Source organism: Aplidium turbinatum, chromosome 7 (genome assembly GCF_918807975.1).
Source record: "Aplidium turbinatum chromosome 7, kaAplTurb1.1, whole genome shotgun sequence".
NCBI lineage: Eukaryota > Metazoa > Chordata > Ascidiacea > Aplousobranchia > Polyclinidae > Aplidium > Aplidium turbinatum.
The window spans coordinates 22047693-22072538 of NC_137478.1; the positions used below are offsets into that span (position 1 = coordinate 22047693).

General features: G+C 36.7%; 1 protein-coding gene across 2 annotated transcripts; it reads right to left on the bottom strand.

Moving 5' to 3' along the window:
- Positions 1 to 840: 840 nt before the first annotated feature.
- LOC145774094 (uncharacterized) lies at positions 841 to 24719 on the bottom strand. 2 transcript variants are annotated; one of them, XM_082585243.1, is made up of 11 exons: positions 24490 to 24719; positions 20875 to 21044; positions 9965 to 10471; positions 8096 to 8242; positions 6517 to 6590; positions 5321 to 6205; positions 4738 to 4797; positions 3459 to 4334; positions 2463 to 2499; positions 2278 to 2327; positions 841 to 1565 (listed from the first exon to the last, which is right to left on the bottom strand). In XM_082585243.1, exons 1-11 carry the CDS (start codon positions 24570 to 24572, stop codon positions 996 to 998), a joined length of 3459 nt encoding a protein of 1152 aa, XP_082441369.1. In that variant the 5' UTR covers positions 24573 to 24719; the 3' UTR covers positions 841 to 995. The 2 variants fall into 2 exon arrangements, with proteins under 2 accessions (XP_082441369.1, XP_082441370.1); XM_082585244.1 differs by lacking the exon at positions 9965 to 10471.
- Positions 24720 to 24846: the final 127 nt, after the last annotated feature.

Below are 24846 nucleotides of genomic sequence, written 5' to 3' on the forward strand. Positions count from 1 at the left end.
CGCCTGAAGTAGACTGCTCATCAACATGGGTCATCTGTTTCCATGAGTCACTGTTTGGAACTGGCTCGCCCAGTGTCGCCAAAAGACGGCAAGATATTCAAGTTTCAGGATCGTAGAATGTCTGTAGGCTAACCAATATTCAAAGCATCATTGCTAGACCGGCTGCAAATGCATAAATCGTAGTTTGTTGTAAGCAGTCAGATAAACTCCAATCCTTCAGAACCAGAAAGTTTCTCCGACGGAGGAAATTCTTCGTCACTACTACGTTAAAGATTATTATTAAACGTGTGAACTGAGCAAAGGTGTGAAGTAAAAAATAGTAAATGCTAAAGAAAAAAAAATTCCGAAACAGAATGAAGATTATGGAAAGTTTTTCACAGCAAATATTATACCAACACATCGACAAGGCGTGTGTCCTCATCAGGAACTCACTTTATTGTGTCCTCACTTTACTGCTAGGTTCCTGATGAGGACACACGTACATGTCGAAAACGTTTGAGTTGAATTTTTTTAAATAACTATGTTATATCTTTGTGTAATACAACATGTCAAACCCAGTAAAGTTACTTTGTTTTGTTTGTCTATAGTTCAACAAAGCAAACTCTTCACCAAAGCTTTATCATTATATGTATGTAGCCTATCATTAAATTTTAATTGACAAGGCGACTTTCCTACGGCCTCAGACAACCATAATGATTAGTTATAAGCATAGGCCTAATGGTTTTTGCGCTGAATGAAAAGTAGTGCTAAAAGGACAAAAAAAAAAAATATTTAGTTTTTGATTGACTGTTAATACATTTCATCAATTGAAGAACCTTGCTGAAATATGAAACGATTGAATGCAAGAACAAATATAATAATATTTTTATCGTATCAAAATGCATAATACACGATCAATTATACAAAAGTAAACAAATTGATTCAGCTATATAAAGACTGATAACATTGTGTGCGAAATTTCTACGTTTTCACAATAAAAATGTACTAGCTGAAACCTATTCTTCCGTTTGGCTAGGCTCTTCAGCTTTTGTTTCAGTTTTCTGTTCTTCCACGTTTTCAGCAGCACCTTCATTTGTCGAAGCAGCTGGAGTTTCTTCGTTAACCAAAGCAGAATCATCAGTTTGTCCTTCTGCACTGGGTGGCTCATCTCCAGATACTATTTTTGGACTTTCTTCCGATACTTGCTCTTCAATCTCAACAGGGTTTTGAGAAGTATCCACCGCCGTATCAGCACCATCGACGACAGTTTGGCCTACATTGCTTGCTTCTTCAAGCACTGGCTCTTCTACTGTAGCTGCTGGCTCTACACTTGATTCTGCGGCTGCTTCCTCAGATGGTTTCTCGGGAGTTGAATCTTCTGCTGTGGGCTGTACATCCTCTTCTTGAACATTTTCTTGCACTTTATTGCTGGATTCATCATTTGAGGGAGAAACGTCTACATCTTTATAATTTTCTTGAACTTGAGTCTCTTCTGTTGTTTTGGGTATTTCTTCCGATGGTATGGATTCGTTCTCTACTGCTGGAGCACTGTCTTTTTCTGTATCATTGGTTTCATCGCTCATTTCCTAAAAATGCATTTCAAATGAAAACAGTTGATCTCTGTTTGAATTCATGAAGGAATTTATTTACAACTTACGAATTAATTCGTAAATTTTAAGGTAAGTGATTATATGATTTATAAAGTTAAATTAATATTTTCTATATTTATTATGGTTAAAAAATTAATGCATGTTTAATACAATGCCACACATATACGTTGTTCTTTCAGTCTTTCTTCTTAAACATGAGTGGTAGTTTTTAGATGTCGTTCACTTTTGACCTTCAATGCTATATAAGCTATATATAATTTTAAATAAAAAGGCCTGAGGCCCCTTTCTTTGTAATTTCATGTAAGTTCAAGAAAACATCAAGCTATACATACAAAAAAATCAGTCTTATCATATTTCTGAAGTAACCTAACTTCTGCATGTAAAACACTTTCAAAATTTGAGTTGCAAGAACCAGGTCATTATGATTGCATTAAAGTGGATTTACTATGATTCATTATTATTCAAACATGCACTTACATTGATCCTTGCAGACCACATCATCATTTTATCACGTTTTAAACAAACTGAAAAGTTCGTATTTCTTACCGAGTATACTGCAATAAGGTGCTCTTTACAAATTTCAAATACAAACCTTTGTTTTGCACCAATCTAAACGTCACTGACTAGTGACAGCTTATATCTATTACAAACAAATTGCTACATTTTGCCAAACGAAATCTAGACATACCGTTTTTGGTTCAGTTTCTAAATCTTTTGCAACAGTGTCTGGTGCGTCATCTGAAAATAAACCCACAGCGTTAATGCAAGAACCGTAGGGTAATAATGTTTGCATAAAAACTTCCTCTAATTATTTGTGAACTATATTTTAGACACCGTTTTTTCTGTGAGATTTAAATTTAATTCTGAACTTGCCTTCTCCTGCCGCAGGTGAAGATTCTCGACTTTTTTCCTGGATAATATAAGGAAAGTTAACAAGGAACACAAAGTCCAGAGAAATAAAACAGCTGCGAATGTTTTTAAATTCCAAAAACAATTTATCCGACCAGATTATTAGATCTAAAATTATCAATAAAATCTAAAGCTAACTTAGTGGAGGATAAATTGCCCTCCCACCTTTTCAAAATATTTTGAATAAACATTTCACTTTCTGTTACAGCATCATTTTACAGAGTATTACTGCAGATTTAGGATGAAAATACCCTCAGTATGCACAGTTTTAATTTGTGTTTTTTTTTTATCTTGGGGAGGCCCTCCTGACCCCCTCTGGGTGTTTTGCTTGCGCTAACCCGTTGTCGGGCTCACTGACATGTAAAACAATATCTTATTTCTCCCTCCCCCGAAATTATTTGACTATCCCCCTGGGAAAACTAAAGTAACATAAAAATATTTTGATTTAAACCGTATTATTTGCAGCGTATTATTTGAAACCGTATTATTTGCACCAAAAAGTCGCCGTAACTTGCATATTATTATGCAGTTATCTTGGGATAGGTCTATTGGAAAAGGATAGTAAATATATAACTGCTTGCGCATGGTCAATTCAGAAAGAAATCTTTCCAACTGAATGTAAGGTTCTTTACAAAGCGCAATGGCAACGAATAAATTGTTGAAAAAAAATATTTTGCAAAGCATGACTCAACATTTTGAGGAAATTGTTTACAACTGAAGTTTACTTATCAAAAGACATGTTTAAGTTAAGGAATTAACTTATGGAACAGACTTTGAATCAAAACTTTTACGGAAAGTCATAAAAACTACAGTTTATACAACTGTACAGTATATACAACATGTAACTGTATATACAACTTTGTTTTTCTAAGCACTCAAAAGCTTTTGGATTGTCAATCTACAAAACAAGCCGCATGCTAGGTTAGCGATCACCTCAACCTTTAAGTGTTAATTTCTAACCTGTGACTTCAACTGTTCTGACCCATCATGCTTTTCTTCCATTGAGAAAGTTGTTACGTCATCTTCTGTATCATCATGCTTAAATGAAGAAATGATTTGTTCCTGATCTCCATCTTTAGCAGATGGCAAACCAACAGCTTCCATTTGTTCCTCAGAGATGTTTTCCTGTTCAGTAGCTTTTTCTTCACTGAGTTGCGTCAATGAAGAAATGCTTAGTTTTTGATCTTCTTCCTCCGTCGATGATAGTCCGATTTCAATCATTTGTTCTAAAGAAACCTGTTCTTTTTCTTTTTTGTCAGCTCTCACGCCGATTTCTTCATTATTAACCTGTATTTCATTATCTTCGTCTAATGAGGAAATATTCAGTCTTGTTGTTTCTTCTCCATGAGATTGAAATATTGCCTCTTCCGCTTGTTTTTCATAGTCTTGCATTTTTTCGCTGGCTTCTGATTCTTCATCTTTTTCCAATGAAGAAATGTTTTCCTTTTTGTCTTCTTCTTCGGTCGCTTGTGCACTTGAGTTATCAAGACTTTGTTTTGTGTCTTCTATTTTCTCACCTTCAACATCTCCTTGTTCTGCTGCAGAGATTGTTTCGTCTTGTTCTTCTTTTTTAGCGTGTTGCCAGTTTTCTTCTTGTATGTGTTCTGTGACAATTGGCTCATTGTCGTCATTTATGTTCGGAATGCTTTTTACGCTATTTGTCTGATCTTCCGTTGTCCCTGTTAGCCCATGCAAAGACGTTATTTCAGAAAATCCACTGATAGATTCATCCGTGTTTAAACTAGGTTGTGAACTAGTAGCTAATGAATCCTCAGCTCGTACTACTGCCCCTGTTGCCAAAAATAACACGGCATCAGTGGTCTCTTGGTCAGGATCCTAAAAGAAATTTGTTTACTACTATTAATAGAAACATCACTGCAAATTGGTTATTGAATGGTTAGAAAAAATGCCTAAAATCGTCTAAATAAGCACTGCATTCAAAGAAAACATATCAAGCAATTAACGTTAGTAGGCGATTAGTGCAAACAGTTCAATGCAGGTCCAACTACTATTGAAGTAAAAACATGCAATACAAGTGAAGATGAATGCATAGTTATCTAAAGAAAAAAATCATCAAAATAGCAATTGACCAATGGCCAGCCATTAATAACCAAAGTTCATTTTCATGAATCTTAAATTCTTGATTAGGTAGGCTACTCATTCAGTCGGAAGAGTTGAGGATCGACAAGTTTCTCGGCTCTGAAAAAGCAGTAAGTGTAAATGATTTTCTAACAGATACCTTTTCTTCTGTTATCATATCTCCTCTATCGTCTGAATCCTTTTGTTCTGATTCTTGAACCTTAAGAGAAGGTTGACATTGAATTATAGTAAATTGCAATTGTAACCCTTCATTTTAAGGATGTGCTTTTTACAAAACACTAATAACAAATAATTTTCATTAATGGTCACTTTTGAATCTGATATTTTAAAGTTCGACAATGGAAAGTTTGAGTTTTTGAGTCATTAAATTTATAAAATAAAAAATTTAAAATTATACTAATGTCAAGAAAATGTCCAACGTATTGCAATTTTGAGGTAAGGTAATATAAAAAAAAAACGTCCTAAATGCTATGAAATAGTACAAACTAAACCAATTAATACTTTTCTTGAATTGTACTTTTTTGTTACCTTTTGCAAAACAAGCGCTAGACCTGTCCGATATAAGCAAAGTGCCAAAATAGGAAAATTCTGTATTTTTTCATGAACGGTCAGAACATAATGACACCTGCATTGGAATTTTATCAAAACCATGAAAAAACTCTCGATTCGACTTAAAGAAAGTATAAATCGACTGCATGTTAGTAACATTTTCGACAACTAACCTGGTCTGTTGCAATATCGAATCTTCCTGCTTCTTCAACCTCTTCCGGAGTTGCGGGTAGAAAAGAGTCTTTTTGGGTTAGTTCACGTTCATCTGGTGAAGCTTCCACTGCAATGTCAAACATTTCTTCTTCGCTTGGCTCTTGTGAATCAACAACTTTAGCTTTTTCCGACCATTCTGATGCATGCTCAACTTTTTCTATTTCCAAGGAAGCTTCAATGAGCTGTTCAGCTTCAGACATATTTCTTTCCGGTATTTCATCATCCGCTTTTTCGACTTCTGGTTCCATGGTTTCTTCGAATTCTTTATTTGCGGCAACAAATGTTTGCATTAAATCATTGTCAATAAACTCTGTTTCGGTTTCAATTTTATCTAAAGGTTCTTCTATTTTGATTTCTTCTTCCAAATCTTCTGTTTTTCTTCCGGAAGTTCCACGTTGGTCCACTTCAATACCTTCTTCAATCGAATGTTTAGAATCTGCGGTTGTGATCTTTTCTTCATAAAACCCATCAAATTCTGTTGCAGTTTCAGATGTTTGGAAATCTTTGTGAGATTCCTGCGTTTTTTCTTGGAAAAACTCCATTTCAGGTGGTTCATTTACTTTGTTTTCTGTTTCCGTGTCTTGTAGTTCAATACTTTTTCCTCCTGCATGTGCTTCCCCAAGTGATGAGGGTAGTTCAGCAGCATCAACGTTTTCATCTGATTTATCCACAAGTTTTGTTTTGGATAAAATGTTTTCACGCAAAGAAGATTTAACATTTTCGTCTTCTTTCATTGCTACAGCTTGACCTTCTAATGTTTCATTTTGAACCTTACTTGTACTTCTAACTTCACTGCCTCTCCTAGAGGAACTCGCATTTTCCAACAATGGAGATCCATCATCTCCCTGTTATCCCAAGAAACAGTAATACTCTTCTTGCCTTGATTCAATATTATTAACGTCACAATAAAGTATTAACGTTATATTTTTATGCGCTTTCTTGTGGTTATAACAATTTCAAGCTCTAACGCTAGCAAATCAACGCACCTTGGCATATGCACCACCCGAAAGCCTACTCATTAGTCAACCAAGACCTCGAAAAGCAAGGAAGTGATACAAATAAACAACACAACCAATCCTCAAAAACAAAGCACACAAACTTAACTTTCACGCCACTGCATGGGACACAATCACAAACTTATAAGCTACCAACTTACGAGAGATTTTCTCTTTTTGAATCCACGAAAACTCGCTTGAATCTTTGCCGCTGCTTTCTGCACGTCCGGATCATCTATACAAGAAAATGAACGTGATTAACTCAAAGCAATGACGAAACATTTGAATTATTGCACGAAAGCATGTAACTCGGGCTATTTTTATATCTAAAGGATTTTTTTACGTTTGGCAGGTGATTTCAATCATTATGTTGCTTCGCCGTTTTGTATGTAAAATGTAAATAAAACAAAATTAGACAAAGCTTGGTTATCAAGACAGTAACCCAGTCAATCTTAAACTGCTTAGAAATATTTTGTTGACTTTGCACTTGGCAGCGATTAAATCTTGAAAGTGCTTACTACGGATTTTAGATCATTTGAATGCGAAACTACATCATCTTTTGGCTTATTTGCAATACTAAGGGTCGAATGCACCAACAGTGATTAAACTGTATTTAACTTAATCTTAAATTAAACTACAATTAAGTGAGACTTTGGTATGCACCAACACCAAGGGCTATTTAAACCATGATTAAACTGTGATTAACTAGGAAGTTAAGTAACAGAGTTAATACAGCTCTAGAGTAGGTTTAAAGCTTGATTAACTTTCCAGCAAAGGTTTCTAGTACTGGTATTGTATTAGTTCTTGGTAATTGCAACATCAGGCTGCACCTTTTGAACTACGGTATGGAAGGTGTGATAGGATTAGAATGACCAAAATGTAATTGTAAAGGTTCTTCACTTTTAATGGACAGCAACTGATTGAGCTGAGGTTATGGGTTGCTTACCAAAATTTGGCTATTGTAGCCAGGGGTGCCGGAACAATTTTCGACTGGGGGGTGCAGGATTATGAAAAAAGGGCATTTTTGTTGCTGAAAGGCCAATTCTTTTAAAAGTTTTAAGATAAGATATAGCGATAATGCTCATCTATCGGCTCACTATTAAGTAATGAACAAGTGTCCGGTATACAAAGAAAGGCATCATGCTTTGTTATAATGATGTAAACTACTGACTACTGTGTTGCAGAATTTTGTGCCGTGAATATTATTTTGAGGCAAAAATAAAAGATTATAATTAGGCTAAAAGTGAATAGCAGAAATTGTTATATTGCAATATGTGCAGTAGCTTACCGGCACCCCTGATTGTAGCATATGCTCTATTACTGATGGCTTGGTGTGGCTTTATACCTGTAATACACTGTCCCAGGCCTATAAAAAATTGTTTAACAAGCTGTTTTACAAGCGAGTAACTTTTTTCTGATTTACAACATAATGTACGTTTTATGGGTTGTATATGAGGAGTGAAGTTGGTTTTCAGTAACTGAAACTTTTTTGTTGAGCGAGCTAGTAACGAGCTGTAAAAAATGATCACATTAACATTTGAGTTTTCTAGTGTAGCCGGCAAAGCGAAGCTGCGCATCCGGTGTGGTCACTAACGTTATCTCATTCATAAACACTGTTCAATCCAAACTATAAGTTCCGGTAATAAGCGTTCTGAATTGAGCTATGGGTTGCTTTGACTAAAATTAGGCCTAAGCCTCAGTTTTCAGCTTCACAAACATCACAAGTTTTTTTCCACTTACCTAAGTTTGGCATTTCCTCTTCTTGCGGTGTTGTTTCAGGAAGAGGCTGTGATTCATCCTTTGGTTGAGATAATGGCAATTCTTGCATATCTGGTTTATCAGCCTCTGTTCTTTGCTGGCCATATATACCGCCATCCGTAAATCCTTCTACAAACAGAAATGTTATCATCAATGTCTTGATGGTCCACTCGTGCCCAAGCATTAGGTTCGTCTTTCAATAAAACAGCACAGTCTATTTTATTGATAAACATGACAAATGTGACTTTGAAGGCACAATAGGTCAATATTTTGGCTTGAAATAATAGAGCATTGCTTGTAAACTGGCTATTTGGAAAAGGGCAATGTAGAAAGCAATGTTTGTGTAGAAAGGTATAAAACAACATCACATGGATATGCTGGGGATGAGAGAGACTATAAAGTAAGCTATAGGCGACTTGCAAAAGCACATGAAGTAAGATGTTATATGCAACGTCCACTTTGTTTGGTTTGGATGCTACGTTACATGGATGGGTTTTCGAGCTCACCTTTGCTAAATTAGACTGTCTGATTAGGTTTGTTCTGCGTAGATTGATTCAACAACACTACACACGACTTTTGGCTTTCGTATCTGATTTAATATGCTTGATGGGCATTAATGTACTTTAATCTGCGTTTTAAACAGTCTCACTTGCACTGTAACTTTTGAGTTTTATATAAAAAAACTTTTCACTCTTGCTATGTTAATGAATCGATGGAAAAGACTAACAATCCAAGACAAAATAAACGAAAAATGGCACGAAAGAGTATTGTATAGAATTGTATCATCATAAGCCGAACCACAAAACATCAACAATAGACAAAATATTGGCTAAATCGCTCTCACCAACAATATAGCGACGAAAAGAATTCTTCGTTCGATTTGCAAGAATAGGCGCCTTATCAGTTAAAGCGCAGACTTTATTCTTTTTGTAAATTTAACCAATATTTTGCCACAGTGACCCAAAGTGTGGTGAATTTCTTGAATGATGAAGGAAACGATTAGAGATCGGTTTGGAAAAATAAGTTGGTGTTTTGCAGCGTGGTTCAGAAGTGCAGTTTTGATACGGCTACCAAATCTTAGTAGATTGTTTTCTAGGAAAGAGTCAAGTTTTATTATGCTACTTGTTTGTCTACGTCATGACAAGCAAAGATGCCAGTTACTCGGAGTGGGTTTTATAATTTTTTTGATTGTATGGTGTCCATTTTCTGGAGATAGTTCATGCCAGTTAAAGTAGCTACATATGCAGGAAGTAAGTTTAGATGAAAACTTAATTAAAACCTTATAAATCTTGTAATAGTTCAGGTTCGTTTGCACCAAAAGAACTTATACCGTGCTATTTAACTAAATGCCTGGTGAACAGTCTCATTCAATTTAAAAAAAAAGTTTGAACATCAGAGATGGAATCAATGCCTGCACATTGCACGCGTAATCTAGAATTTTTGGCCGAAGGTTTGTTGTTGCAAATTTCTTGGCTTTGTATACTTTTGTAGCGTTCGTGGTCGGGCATATACTGGCAGTCTTTTACTAAAGTGTGGGTAAAGCTTTTGTGTATTGCAACAATAGAAAAGTTTACGTTTTGGATTTGCGATGTTATAGTCAATTAACGTACCAAAGGCGTCTACAAAACCACAGTATTCAGGGGAATTGCGATAACAAATTGAGGGTACCACAGACAACATCGGGATGGGTTAATGATAACTTGAGAAATTTAATTTAAATTAATTTAATGTTCATTAAATTTCATAAGTAAATTACTATTTAAATTAATAACAATAATTCGGCAATTTGCAGTTTATCATTACCTCTATTAATAGTATTTACATTGTTTTTATAAATTTTAGTGTTCTCACCGCCGTCATCTTCTTCGTCTGATAGTTGAGCGATTGTTTCTTGGAGCTCTGCTTTTAATTTTGCTTCTTGGAGTTGCTGCATAAACTTTCTTTCTTGCTCCTCATGGATTTGAGTTTGTTGTAAAATCATTGTTTTAAAATCTGCCTTTGCTTTCGCTTGTTTCTCTTCCAGTTCGCAGATATTCTTTTGTGACTTTAATTTAGCTATTATTACTGCCTTCTTAACTTTAGCGCTAAGTGTAGAAGAGCTGCTTTTACGTGATGTTATGCTGGCGCTGTCACTTTTTTGCAGGTTGCCATATTCTTTTGGCTTTTTTGTTTCTGAACTTGTTGTCACTTTTGAGGTTGAACCCTTTGATGTTGGGGGTGTTATAATTGCCAATTCTGCTTCATCGCTATTTTGCTTATTTGACGTATCTGTTTCGTCTGTAGGATTTGTTGCTACTTCCTGACAATCAACTCCGCGCACTTTCAACAACGACTTCTTGATTGAAGAATTGTCTAAAACTGAATGTAAGGTTCGCTTTGTTTAGTTGCTGCATTACCTGGATGGGTTTTCGTGCTCACCTTTGCTCAGTTCAGACTGTCTAATTAGTTTCATTTTGCAAAAATTCCTTCAGCAACACGACACACCACTTTTTAGGTTTCGTATGTGATTTAATATACTTGATGAGCATCAATGCACTTTAATGTGCGTTTTAGACAATCTTACTTGCACTGTAACTTTTGAATTGTTGCTTTCCGATCGTTTTTGAAATAAGCAATTTTGCAATTAGTCCGGCAGAAGTATGACTGAACCTGGAAATTTTATGCAAAGTTTTTTTTTTTTATTGATTTTGGTAGCTTAGGGTCTACTCTTTCAGAATCTGCCGGGTGCACTCCGTGCATCCTTGAGTGTTTTGAGAAATTCAAGATGGCGTCCAAAATGGCTGCCGTTTCAGATAACTCCCTATAACTCAGTTAGTACTTGACCTAGGATGATAATTTTGGTGTCTAACCATATGTTTTGATGAAAAAGGAATACATTGAAACTATTTATTTGACTGGTTGGGGATTGCATCATGTGGAAATGCAATAATGTCGCCAAATAGGGCTGCCATATTACAAAATTCCAACAAAAACAAACAAATTCACTTGTATTTGGTCTAGAATGATAATTTTGGTGTTTAGCCATATGTTTCGTTGACAAGTAATCCATTTAAGGGACTTAAAACAGTTGCATATGAATTACATCACAGGAAAATCCAAAATGGCTGCTGATATATTTGCGAAATACTTACAGAAAATCATTATTTTTGCGACTTTGCTTGTGAAATACCATCTAACATATAACATCACTCACAAATGTCACCATTAGTTATCACAAATGTTACCATTAGTATTGTACAAGCCTCTCCCACAGTCACAGGACAGTCAGTTGTGGTTATCATCTCGTCATTAAGTCACCTAGTCCATAAATCTGTGACGTTGTCCAATTCAATTAAAATGCTAAGTAAGAGTCTGGCTGCAACCTCCAGCATAACACGCACAGAATATTGTACATTTCAAACCATCCCTTGCGCAGCTGCAAGAAAGCATTCTACAGGGGTTGTCACTCTTGCATCCACATCTGATCATGCGCATGACAGTTTCTGGGGCGAGTTCAACATTTGCGGGAAGGAGGACAGGTTGTAGCGTTTTAAGTTTCGAGTCTTTCACCCATCCGTACATTTCTGCATCAAGTTCAGGCCGATTGCTGTCTTCCAGTGAACGCCACACAATGGCTTGGTGATGGGCCCTTCTTACATTCTCTTTAAAGGCCTGACCGTAACAGGCTGACATGAATGTGGTTGCCTGCGCAATCACTGATTCTATGAGAGAATCAATAACCCCTAAAAGTGACAGTGAGTGACCATCTTTCAGAACCTTCAATGCGGTACCTTTGCCAACCCCATAGCAGCATGCTACCGTATCACACCCAGTAAGGGCATTGGGTGGCAGGAGTTCATTCACAAAAGACACATGCTTCTCTACGGTTTTTTCAATGTCAATGACTGTTCATTCCTTAATTGGTGATTCCATGGTGATACGATATTTCATGCTTCCAGCGTGATAATAATGAAGCAAGAGAACGAAAACGTCAGTGTCATCGGATATCACAGTTATATGACTCTCTTCATTATTTCGAGCAGACAGCATCACCTGTTGGACAATGATAGTGTCCGCTTCCTCATGACTAGTTGAAAGATCCGCCCTCCTGATCACTACACCACCATGGCTGATCTCAAATGGGGAACGTCCTCACCAATCACTATCATCTTGTGACTTGGGTGTATTCATGGAATGACTCGTCTTCAATCAGAAGTTTGACAATCAGGTTTATCAACTGCTTCTTGTTTTCGGTCACCGTCAATACAGTCTTTTGAAGTGGTAACTTGGTGTTCAACTGCAGCTCGTGGACTTGGCTAACTCCAGTGGCCTTAGCACTTCTGGTGACACTCTTAGTACTGTAATTGTAGTACCGATCGAACACTAGGTGAACGTCCCCAACTTTTAGTCTCTTGGCAATGGCGTGTTTCAAGTTGTTTGCGTAGTCTGTAGCGGTGCCCTCTGCAGGCCAAGGAATCACCCAGAGTAAGGCTGAACCATCAATCACAACTACTGAAGTGTCACTTGCTGTTGTCCGAGCAGATAACTCAACCTGAAGCTGTCGCTTTAAGGAAGACTTTGATGTTGCAGCTCTCATTTCTCCTGTGGGGTCAAACATAGACGTTGGTACTGGGGCCACTTCGTAGGATAGGACATCTTTTATGTCAACATCACGCCCACTAGCCTGTTGGCCTATGACCCTGGAGTAGATGACATTCATGTCGTACACTTTACTACCTCCCACATTCACATGTTTCTTTGTAGCCACCATGGTAGTCACAGTCTTGTGAATTGTTTCATGTAAGCCATCAGGTAAATTCTCTCCAAATTCGCACATCTGTTTAAATCTTTTCTGCACAGCCTCCTGCACATTCACTGCCGGGGTTCCATGTTGACCAGTTGCAATGTTCACTAGATCCTCTGGATAATTCTCGGGATCAAGTAGATCCATACATTTTGAAGCTTCGTCCTTATGGCTTCTCGGTCCTTGTTGTCATTCTCTATCCGTGACTTCATTTCTTCCTTATGTCCACTTCCCTGGTCTCCAGTATCTCCAAGAATTTCGCCCAGAGCAGCCTCCACGGTACTACATATATGAAAACTCAATGCCCAGATCTTGAGCGTATCCGGCTTCAAGGTTATTCCTATGATGCCATTTGGGTCATGGCCATATCTCATGAAAGTAGTTTCTATAAACATATCACTCCACAGGTCATTCCATTGTCCGCGCTGGTGCCTCATCACATGCTCCCCTTTCATGAACCGGACTAGTACCTCTTCTGGGAGGGCTTCCATTGCCCTTAGGTAGCATATCCCATACCTTGCATAATGCACATGGCCAGCGGCAAAGAAATAGGAAAGCATTTGTTTGCATGCCTCAAGATGCAACAGCCAATCAGCCTCCGGCTCAGCTCGGACAAACCTCATTATAAGGAACACTGGTTTGATCAACATGTCCACCCACAGTTTGGCAGTCTTACTCCTTTTGGCTATGTTTTCCAAGACCTCCACGAAATCCTCCTTTAACTCAAGTGTATTGCAATCAAGTACTCCTCGAAGAATATATATAATAAGAACTTAGCCTATAACTAGAACATTGAATGAGAACAAGCACTGCGGCTTCGAAAGAGAGAACGCTTTATCGATCTTTCTTACAAGCCTGCTGAGACGCAAGTTCGCGCTTATCAGTCAGAAAACAAAGTGATTAACTGATTACGCAGCATAGTGGGAGTTCGGGAATAAGAAATTTACAGTAAGTATTCGGCAAATATATCAGCAGCCATTTTGGATTTTCCTGTGATGTAATTGATATGCGACTGTTTTAATCCCTTAAATGGATTCCTTGTCCACGAAACAAATGGATAGATACCAAAATTATCATTCTAGACCAGGGGTGGGCAAACTTTTTATCTCGAGGGCCGCATTCAGAGTCTGAATTTGTTCGAGGGCCGCAGTATGGTATAATTAAGATTATAAGCCAAAACATAAAGTCTAATATAGTCAAAACACAAGCTTTTATTTATTTTTAAAGTGACGAAAGAAACGGAGATTTTATATAGCCTACAGTAGGCCTACATGTGTTACATAAAACATATAAAAAATGTTTGTCTCAATTAATTATTTGAATACAACCCACATCAAGACAACACTTTGCCAGACGCACTTAGAGTGCATTAAATAGAATCGTGGCCTAACAATACATCTGTGAGCGAATTAACATAACCAGAAAAGCTGTCGCCATCGCCCCTTTTCTCTCTACCAACACCAGGAGTCTTTGCCTTGATCTAAGACTAAAACGAAAAAGAACGTCTCTTAACGCGACAGGCTGAAGTCAGAAATGTCGATTGTGATGTAATCGGCCGTTTAGCAATGGCTGCTTTGACACTAAGATCACAATGTGGCTGGGGAAACAAACTGCGGTACTACAATGCGACAAAAAGACTATATATAATTTATCTTTATCAAGATTATAGTAATTAAAATTTTCAAGCAATTTTAGGATAATTTTTTATATATATAATTGCTTCGGGCTTTCGCGGGCCGCACAGGAAGTTGATTCGGGCCGCATACGGCCCGCGGGCCGTAGTTTGCCCAACTCTGTTCTAGACCAAATACAAGTGAATTTGTTTGTTTTTGTTTGAAATTTTTAACATGGCAGCCCTCTTTGGCGACATTATTGCATTTCCACATGATGCAATCCCCAACCAGTCAAATAAATAGTTTCAATGTATTCCTTTTTCATCAAAACATATGGTTAGACACCAAAATTATCATCCTAGGTCAAATACTAACTGAGTTATAGGGAGTTATCTGAAACGGCAGCCATTTTGGACGCCATCTTGAATTTCTCAAAACGCTCAAGGATGCACGGAGTGCACCCCGCAGATTCTGAAAGAGTAGACCCTAGGCTACCAAAATCAATAAAAAAAAAACTTTGCATAAAATTTCCAGGTTCAGCCAAAAAATTGGATTTGGCAAACGGACTAAATCAATCCAATCGATTTAAGAGTTACAAATCTATTTTTCTTTTTGGCTATCAGTGCAAGTGAGAGCAAGGCATTGAAGAACAAATGACATAATAAAGAAACACAAGTGAACAAAAAATTAACGTAAAATTATCCAAACAACTTGTTACAAATTTGGAGAAAACACTTTTATGCCATTCACAAAACATGTGGTGCAAACGAGGCCGAAAGTTGAAGTTACAAATGAGGATAATGTTTGTCAAACACAAACTGGAAAACTATTGGTTGCTGTTTTTGAAAAAGCCATGCTGTCTTTCAATAAATGCAGAAAACTTAAATAACAAAATTTGGTAGTTACAGTATGGGCATGTGCTAAGGAGGGAAGAAGGAATTTTTTTGAAAAGCATTGATTTGAAGGTAATTGGAAAGAGGAAACAAGGAAGTCCACAAAGAACATGGAAAGAACAAATGAACAATGAGGCAAACGAAGTCAAACTGAAGGAAGAAGATACTGTTACTACCAAATTTTGTTATTTAAGCTTTCCGCATTTTTAAAAGAGAACATGGCCTTTTCAATAACAGCAACCAATAGTTTCCCACTTTCTTTATGTTCATAAATATCAGTGTAATTTTTGTTGTTACTTTCGGCATCGTTTGCACCAATATGTTTTGTGAATGACATAAAAGTGTTTTCTTCAAAATTGTAACAAGTTGTTTGAATAATTTTACTTTATTTTTTGTTATTTGTGCTTCTTTATTATGTCATTTGTTCTTCAAGGTCTTGCTCTCACTTGCACTGATCGCCAAAAAAAAAAGGATTCATAACTCGCAGATCAATTGAATTAATTTTAAAATTGCATATTTCAAAGACGGTCCGCATAATGATACTAATCAAACAGTCTAACTGAGCAAAGGTGAGCACGAAAACCCATCCATGTAATGTAGCAACCAAACAAAGCGAACGTTGCATTCAGTTTTAGACAATTCTTCAATCAAGAAGTCGTTGTTGGCAGTGGACGGAGTTGAATGTCAGGAAGTAGCAACAAATCCTACAGACGAAAAAGATACGTCAAATATGAAAACTAGCGAAGAAGCAGAATTGGCAATTTTAACACACCCAACATCAAAGGGTTCAACCTCAAAAGTGACAACAAGTTCACAAACAAAAAAGCCAAAAGAATATAGCAACCTGCAAAAAAGTGACAGCGCCAGCATAACATCAAGTAAAAGCAGTTCTTCCACACTTAGCGCTAAAGTTAAGAAGGCAGTAATAATAGCTAAATTAAAGTCACAAAAGAATATCTGCGAACTGGAAGAGAAACAAGCGAAAGCAAAGGCAGAATTTAAAACGATGATTCTACAACAAACTCAAATCCATGAGGAGCAAGAAAGAAAGTTCATGCAGCAACTTCAAGAAGCAAAATTAAAAGCAGAGCTCCAAGAAACAATCGCTCAACTATTGGAAGAAGATGACGGCGGTGAGAACTTTAAAATTTATAAAAAAAAAAAAAATAAGGGTAATGATAAACTTCAAATAAATGCATTGACTAATGAAAACAATATTATCGCTGTGTCTCCTGTGTTATCTCATTTTACTTATAAAGCTCAAGGGGGCTCAAGTTGTCAACCTCCACGTGGTGAGCCCTGGATTCAACTGATGACAACAAACCGACAAGTAGCAAAAAGAAAGCAAAGACTTATAAAGCCCCTGAAAATCAACAGCTTGCGAGCTATGAGCCAAGTAGGTCGTACTCCCAAATCCAGGTTCTAAATCAAAGAAATAACAATAATTTGGCAATTAATTTAAATCAAATTTCTCAAGTTATTAACCCATCTGGATGTTATCTGTGGAACCCCTATTGTTTGATGGCAATTCCGCTGAATACTGTGGTTCTGTGGACGCCTTGATACTTTAATTGACTATAGCATCACCAAACCAAAACGTAATCTTTTCTATTGGTGCAATACACAAAAGATCTGGCCACGCTATAAGTAATAAAGCCATAGTTAAAATGCAAGAAATTTGCTACAACAAATCTTCGATCAAAAATTTCAGATTGCGCTTGCAATGTGCGTGCAGAAAATGGACACCATAGATACAATCACAAAACTATAAAAGGCATCCAGAGTAACAGACATTCTGGCTGGTTAGCCTACACAACGTAGACATAACTCTAGTCTGCATGAAAGAAATTCAGAGATAAGTCTATCTGACCTTTCGCAATAGAAATGTAAACATATAGGCATAGCGAATGTAAACAATTTCGGTTGATGATTTTCGACCAACGATACAAACTTGTAGTGGACAATAAACTTCGTTCAAATCTTGTTCAAACGGTAATCATTGGGCATCCAACGCAAAAGGAAGGACATATGTAGAAAATGAGGGTGCATCCAATGCCACACTACTCTTCTACATCTTCCAGATGGAACACAAATCACTACAATTACTACACATCTTGTTGCAGCAATTCAAGAAAAGACTACTGATCAAGCAATACAAGAAATGCACAATGGGCTGGTCAACACACAAACAACTCTCGCAGTTTGTTGCCGTAATTCCTGTGAAGAAGCGCTTTTAATAAAGTAATTAAACCATCACTACCTAAATCTTTTTAGATAATGGTTGCAGAACACCCTTCATAACAAACATCACGCTAAACAACACTCGCAAATACAACAAAGTTAATGTAGTTACAGATGTCGAAATGCTAGATTTTGAAGAAAATAGTTGCATTTCTTTTGCCTCTCTTTATTCCACCTCTCAAGTTCCTGTTTCCACTGCAGATATTCTTACTTTGGAAGACATTAAACACTCTCCAAAGTTTGCAAATATTCCAATCCCTGGTGTTGACGCTGAGGTATGACATCTAATCGATAACGACAATACCTATGTCTTTCAACCGCAAGAGGTGGTTCAAACAAACGGAGGTAGCAGTAGACTGGCTACTAAGTTGTCCAAATAGAAAACAGGCTGAAACCAAACCCAAGACTTTGCAAAAACTTTCATCCATCCCATATGCGATGCAAACTTCCTTTAATGCAGTCAGGGGAAAAACGGCCCTGAACGTTGTGGAAACCACGATTTTAATAGGCTAAGCAAACAGAGTTTCTCGAAGTAATGGATAACAACATAAAGGCTGAGCAACCAAAATAAAAGTGCTTTGCAATCTAAAGTGAATCTCACTTTCTCGAAAATTTCTGAGAAAGTATTTTTCTTGGTACAAGCTAAAAAGAATCGTTGCTTGGCTTTTCCGTTGCAAGATGAAATTTAAAACTTTAATCACAAACCATGCAAATAGACAAATGTCCTGGTATATAACCTTTGCTTGTGAGTAGATGATGAGCTCTCAAGGGCCCAAGATGTCATCTTTGCAGTTGTTCAATCAACACACTTCGCTAATGAAATCAGCCGACTGATGAAAGGTTAACAGATGTAGGTTTGTAATTATAGGCTACTTATAATCAGAGCTACAGAATTATTTAATAAATCTAATCGAAATTACGCTTTTTGTTTAAGATATTTGTCAACGTTTTTGGTTTAATGAGCAATGTGTGGGCTGTGAATGCAATGCACTGTCCATGAATAATCTATTCCACGCGGTATTTGGTCAGTCTTTCCTGCAGAGTAGCCTACAAACAGAATCTTCTTAGGAGTAAGGAGCTGTCCATAAAAGACGCCGTCATTACATTGCAAAAAATGACCTCCTTCTCCCTGTATCGGCAAAATCTCCGCGCTGTGTTATAGAAAAATCCGCAACTTGCAACCTGCCCCCGCCTCCCCCACGACTGACTGCGGATGTCTTTTATGCACAGCCCTTAACAATAAGATTAGACCTATAGATCACAATAGCCTACTTGTTGGAGGCTAGTGGTTTACTTTTGGGCTGCGCCAAAACAGTATTTCAAAGGTGTAAAAACTTTTGAAAATATCTTACAGCCTTACACTCTTCTTTTTATTTGCTTTCTTTTAAAAAGCTTTGTTGATGCACCGTTTCGACCGTTCATAGGATATCGTTAACCGGCATTAGAAAATAATTTGTTCAACATTACCAATTTAGCCTCAGTAGTTTGAAGCAGCATCGTCACTAGCTTGGAAACAAGTCAACAAATAATTACGGAGAAAACTAATTTGGACTACACTGATCTGCAATTTTACGATAGGTCACTCTAGTTTGTTTAAAACAAAATTTTATTGCTTTTACTGAAAGTGATAAAATTGCTATAAACTAGAGGTGTTTGAAACCAATCGGGCAATGGACTTTATTTCGTTTGAGAAGTTTAACTCGAAATCAAAAATAAATGCAAAGGGTTACTTTAAACGTTTCCCGACAAAAATAACATTGTTCGTAGCGTTAGCATTCAAACCTAACAGTCCATATTGTCAACATAGTGAATTTGTATTTAGAAATGCACGAGGCCTTAAAGGGAGGAGATAGTACTGCAACTGCCAAATTTTGTTATACCCTCTGCATGACGTATTGAAAAATTGCTTAGCCTTTTCGATGACAGAAACCAATAATTTTCCATTTTTTTGTGTTTGACAAATATCATCTTCAATTGTTTTTTTAACTTTTGGCCTCATTTGCACTCATATATCTTGTGTATGGCATAACAGTGTTTTATTCAAACTTGTTACGAGTTGTTTTGATATAATTCTACGTTAGTTTTTTGTTCACTTGTGTTTCTCTGTTACGTAATTTATTCTTCAATGTCTTGCTCTCACTTGCACTTATCGCCCAAAGGAAAAAGGATTCGTTACTTCCAAGACGGTCCGATATCGAAAACGCAAAAGTTACAGTGCAAGTGAGATTGTCAAAAACGCACATCAAAGTATACATTGATGTCCATCAAGTATAATATATTAAATCACATTCGAAAACCAAAAATCGTGCGTCGTGTTGTTTAAGCAATCTACGTAGAACAAAGCTAATCAGACAGTCTAACTTTGTAAAAGTCAGCACGAAGCCCGTGTTAACCACCTCCCATGCCCTCCGGCCGGGGGCACACGGCTCTTCAAGGACCCACTGCTTCTAGTATTTTTAATGTTTTTTTTACTGTTTAAAAAAAAAGCTGCTACAAAAGCTCGATAATCAATACTAGCTTAAATTAAGTTATGCAAGATTGCAAGGCCCTATTTACTGCTTAACCCCGGCTGTGGGCCCACTTCCGTTTAAGGGCCCACGCATATTTAGTCAGTGCGGCATTTTCGGTTTGTAATAATAAACATTTAATATTTTATTTACATTTTTACAAAAATCTTCTCGCTCGATTTGCTCGCTTGATCTCATTTTTCGCCTAACTAGCAATGTTGGTTATGCAAGTTTCATAAAGTGGTTTAAAGGAGTAAAAAGTTTTTTTTGTATCACACAAAAACTAACGAAATAAATATAGTGAAAAAAATATTTGAATCAATTTTAAGATATTAACGTCTACCCTACGTGTTAATTTGAAGAAAAGGAGACATTATTTATGGTCTCTGTTAAAGAAGGACCTTTAGTGCAAACTAGCACATGTTAGCTAAATTACGTGGATTCCTTGTGGACTTTACGCCCATTCAAGGTTAAAAAGTGTCGCAAACCCCCCTCTTTTTTAGTTTGAAATAAATATAGGCTTAATATTCAGAAGTAAACACTGCTCAGTCAAATAGTCTAGTTAATTAACAATTAAATTTACAAATTTCAGTGTTAATGGAATTAGGTTATAAAGTGAAATGTAGCCAACCGTGAAAATAGCCTACATTAGGTAAAGCAAGTTATTTCACATAGTAAAATATACATGAACAAATCTCTGTAGCATTAATTTTAGTGCATTTACTTTCTCTTCTTTCCAACAGATGGTTAAAATACGCTGCTGCAAACTTGGGGATGCTCTTTGGCTGTTCTCTTAATACCTCCCTCGAAAGATCTTCAAGCAATTGCTTAAAGCCTTGGGGCACTTGTAATTTTATTTCGCCGTACCGCACAGACATGTCTTCGTAGTCTACCCTAAACAATAAAAAGTGAAGTAAGGAAGGTCATTTCCAAATTTTCCAACTTTTTTCTAGTTGAAAACGAACTATAAGCTAAGACTACAGTTTTACATGTATTTTTTTGATTTATTGTCTTTATAAGTTATTCTGTATTATGTAGTTATTTCTCTGTTATTCTCGATTTGTGATAAAGAAAATGAGGCTGGTACACTGTTTGTTACATTGAGTGACAAGGCTTTATTGTCTTTATCAGGGTAGTCAAACCAGAAAGATTTTGACTTTTCTAAAAACGGAGCCAGTCCTTAAAAGTTTTGGTTTTCTAGTTAGCATCGTGCATAATATTTGTTTGCCTCCACAGTTTTACTTGTTATAGCTTGCATAAAATATTCATTTTTAAATGCCAACTATCGAATAATCGTCCTCAAAACCTACAGTAAGGTACCAATCAGCCTACATTTAAATTTTTTGTTGTTTTTTACCACACACATGTCAAGTGCCCTTGTAAAATCGTGATTACCAACGTCTGTATCAGAGCAAGGTGTAACAATCATCATATCGCCGGCAAATATAGTAGTGCATTTTCTCAAAGTTTTGTCAATAAACTGCCATCTAATCTAAGAACAGTGTGATCCATGATCAACAGTTTCGTTTGTTTGGCTTTGCATCTTTGTGGGACTTCAACTGTTTTCACAAGGTGAAATGCTTTAAAAACATTTTCCAAGCTTGTGCAGGTTAGACTTGGAGTATAGGCTATGTACAAAATTAAACAGGTGTTACTAATCATTCAAAAACCTGCCAGCCTTTTTCACCCTTATTGGGATCTTCAGTAGAATCTTATTCAAGTAGAATTATATTTGAATAAGAACCGTCAGAAGATCAAAGGCTTTAAATTTTGCTGTAGCTGTAACCAACGCAAACCTTGATTCATAATAATTGATTACAGCTGATAACCAACCAACTAATAAAATAACTAATTTAACATTTTTCGTTTCTAATAATGATTATTATCAGTCCACCTGAACAACTCTAACTTGCTCAAACTGCTTTGCGATTACATGATATCTGACAACTCATCTACGAAATAGGTTGCCTATAGCAACTACCTACATTTCATAACCTTATGCTTGAAAGTTTTTTCCTCAAGCGTAAGTATTTCACTTCACAATGTTAATGCTTGGGTTTTCTAATACCACAATACTTAATGTTCGTTTGAAAAGCAGTTATATGCATTAGTAAACACCAAGTAAAACAGCAGAGCTGTTTCTGTAAGTGGAGTGACTAGCTTTACTTAGGTTGATTAATCCTTCTTAAACTCGTAAAAACCAGTTGTTTCTTAAGAGGAAAGCCATTGTTGAGATTGAAATTTAATCTCGCTGTTTTGTAAAAGAACAAACAAGGTTTATCTTGTCCGGGCATGACGTTTTTCATTGTTCACATGAAGTGCTTAATCGTAGCAACGGATATACGCCACCACGTTAACGACGCCAGTGTAGCCTACGTCTTCTACGTCATGGTTAGACACAACAATGTGATTATGAAATATACTTTTCACTTTGACTTATAATAAAAAAAATCATCGTTAGATGATGATCTTTGTTTTATAAGCAGCAAATTGTTGCGAATATCATCATGATGTGTAATTGCAAGAGAAAAAGCCTTCTTGTTTATAACGTCATAAAAAAATTATCAGTGGAATCATGTCTAAGGTATAGATGCATTTTACTGACACACTTACACATCAGCTGTAGCTTACACAGCGACATATTTTGCCTGAGTGTCTATGAAGAGTTTGTCTATTTTGCACTATAATGGAAAAATTAGTGAATATTGAATCAGTGGTCGCTTGATCAGTCAAAGAACGCTTTACATTTTACAAGGGTTTGCGCAACTTCTGCAGATGTGCAAGTTTTGAATGCGGCCTGTGTAACAATTATTTCTAATATAACTCAGTCACTATTTTCCAATAACCACTACAGCCTGTTTCACTCTTTACTGGGTATCATCAGAAGGTCCTTATGTAATTTTTGAAAGGGTTGATGGAAAATTTGTTTGGAGAAACTTTCTGGTAAGCAATTGCTTAGTTGGATTTCAGAATTGCCAGTTTCATGGATTTCCCGAGGAATTGGACTAATTTTGCTTCCGAGTGGAGGGGAAATTTTAGTGCTTGCGGGTTTCGGTCTGGTTGATTCGTTTGGTATTGTTGTTTTTTTTTTCAACCGATTTTCAAAAACTAAATACCACTTCTACTTAAAATTTTTCGTTTTTAATGATTTTAAATTGTGCACATAATTCAATTTTGGATGTTTCCAATCTGTGGCGATTAGGCTACTATTGGGCTAGTTTTTAATGGCAACTGGGCTGAAATGTTCAAAAACATTTGGCAACACCTTTGGGTTTGTTGCCAAATGCGATTATTCAATGTTAGCAGTTAGCACAGATAAATCCCATTTAGGGTAGGTTAGCTGAAAAAACAATGCAGTGAATAAACAGTAGGTTACAGACTTCACATGATATAAGAAAATGTGTGTGAGAGACATTAGCTGCTTGACTTGTGATCCCTTGGAGTAAAGTTTCCGATAGTTGTGTCTGTACGTTACTTCATGCACTAGGTGCCGCTAAATGGGAAGACCTGTCCTTGATATGGGATGCTTAAGCGCACACCAAGAGTCGAACCAGCTCCGCTTGACCTAGAAGTTTCTTCGTTTGTAAAGTTAGGCCCTTAACCAATTGAGCGATCGAGCTATCTGTTAAAAGATAGTACAGTAGGTTTCAGTATTCATAAGTTCCAAACATGTTCCAATGAGACCTCGCTGACTCACCTTCCTAAGCATAATTGCATATGTGGTTCAGATTTTCAGACTGCGTACCACATTATCTACCAATATCCTATATGCCTACCCCAGGATAAATATGTGGATCTATCAACTCTCGATGAACACACAATACATTGGCTACTGTATCTGGATATGACAACGTGACCTGGGTCAGTGGTGTTGACAGCAGGGTGCAGGGAGTGCCTTTGGACCCGGCCGGGGATGATTTTAGGGATCCGTAACCTTTCCAAAGTGCCAGGGTACTTGAAGAAATCATCACGTTTCTTCCAATATAGGCTACTGCATTTTGCCTATAAGTGTCGTAATTTAAAGCCCCAGAATCTCATTGGTACGGGGCTCAAAGTGTATTTTCAACGGCCCTGTCTGCGGTGGCCAACGTAAGAAGCATTTATAAGTTTACATAAATCTTGATTATATTTGAATAAAGACCTTCTGATGATCTCCGTTTTAGGGTGAAACAGGCTGTCAAGGGCTTAGAGATTAGCCTAATAACTATATTTGATTTAAATCTTAAGTTCTTAATTTTGTTATAGTTTGTGTGGCTACAGAATTGTTCTATTGGTCAAGAGAAAGCGTCATCTTTGTAAATTTGTTAATTCTAAACATCTGTAGCCTACATGATCTTACACAACTTTTTGGCGTGGTTTTCTCCTGGAACGTCTGGAGTGGCTAGGTCTGTCCGTTACATGACTCCCACTTCCCCCCGCCATCTTGAATTTTTCTTTTGAATACTCTGTTTACTTCTGTTTTGTATTGTCACACCATAGTTTTTTTCTTACTAATTTTCATCGTTCTTGATTTGTAAAAAATAAGTTACTCCGACATCCCTTTCGCAGAGAGGTATCAAGTTTTATGAATTCGTTAAAATCAATGTTGGTAAAACTGTGTTTGATTGCCCATCAATACATTACAAGATTTGTTCATTATTATTCATAATAACCATTGTTTTTTTCAATACGCTTTGTTTGCTCATAAGATATGCTT

Bases quoted from the DNA above. Each gene is read 5' to 3' on its own strand.
- LOC145774094 (XM_082585243.1), bottom strand. From the start codon at position 24,572: ATGGCGGGGGGAAGTGGGAGTCATGTAACGGACAGACCTAGCCACTCC. The intron at 6,591-8,095 runs GTAAGTGGAAAA...TTTCTTGTATAG, and splicing joins AGAGGAAATGCCAAACTTAG to ATGATCCGGACGTGCAGAAA. The intron at 6,206-6,516 runs GTAAGTTGGTAG...TTGGGATAACAG, and splicing joins TCAAAAAGAGAAAATCTCTC to GGAGATGATGGATCTCCATT.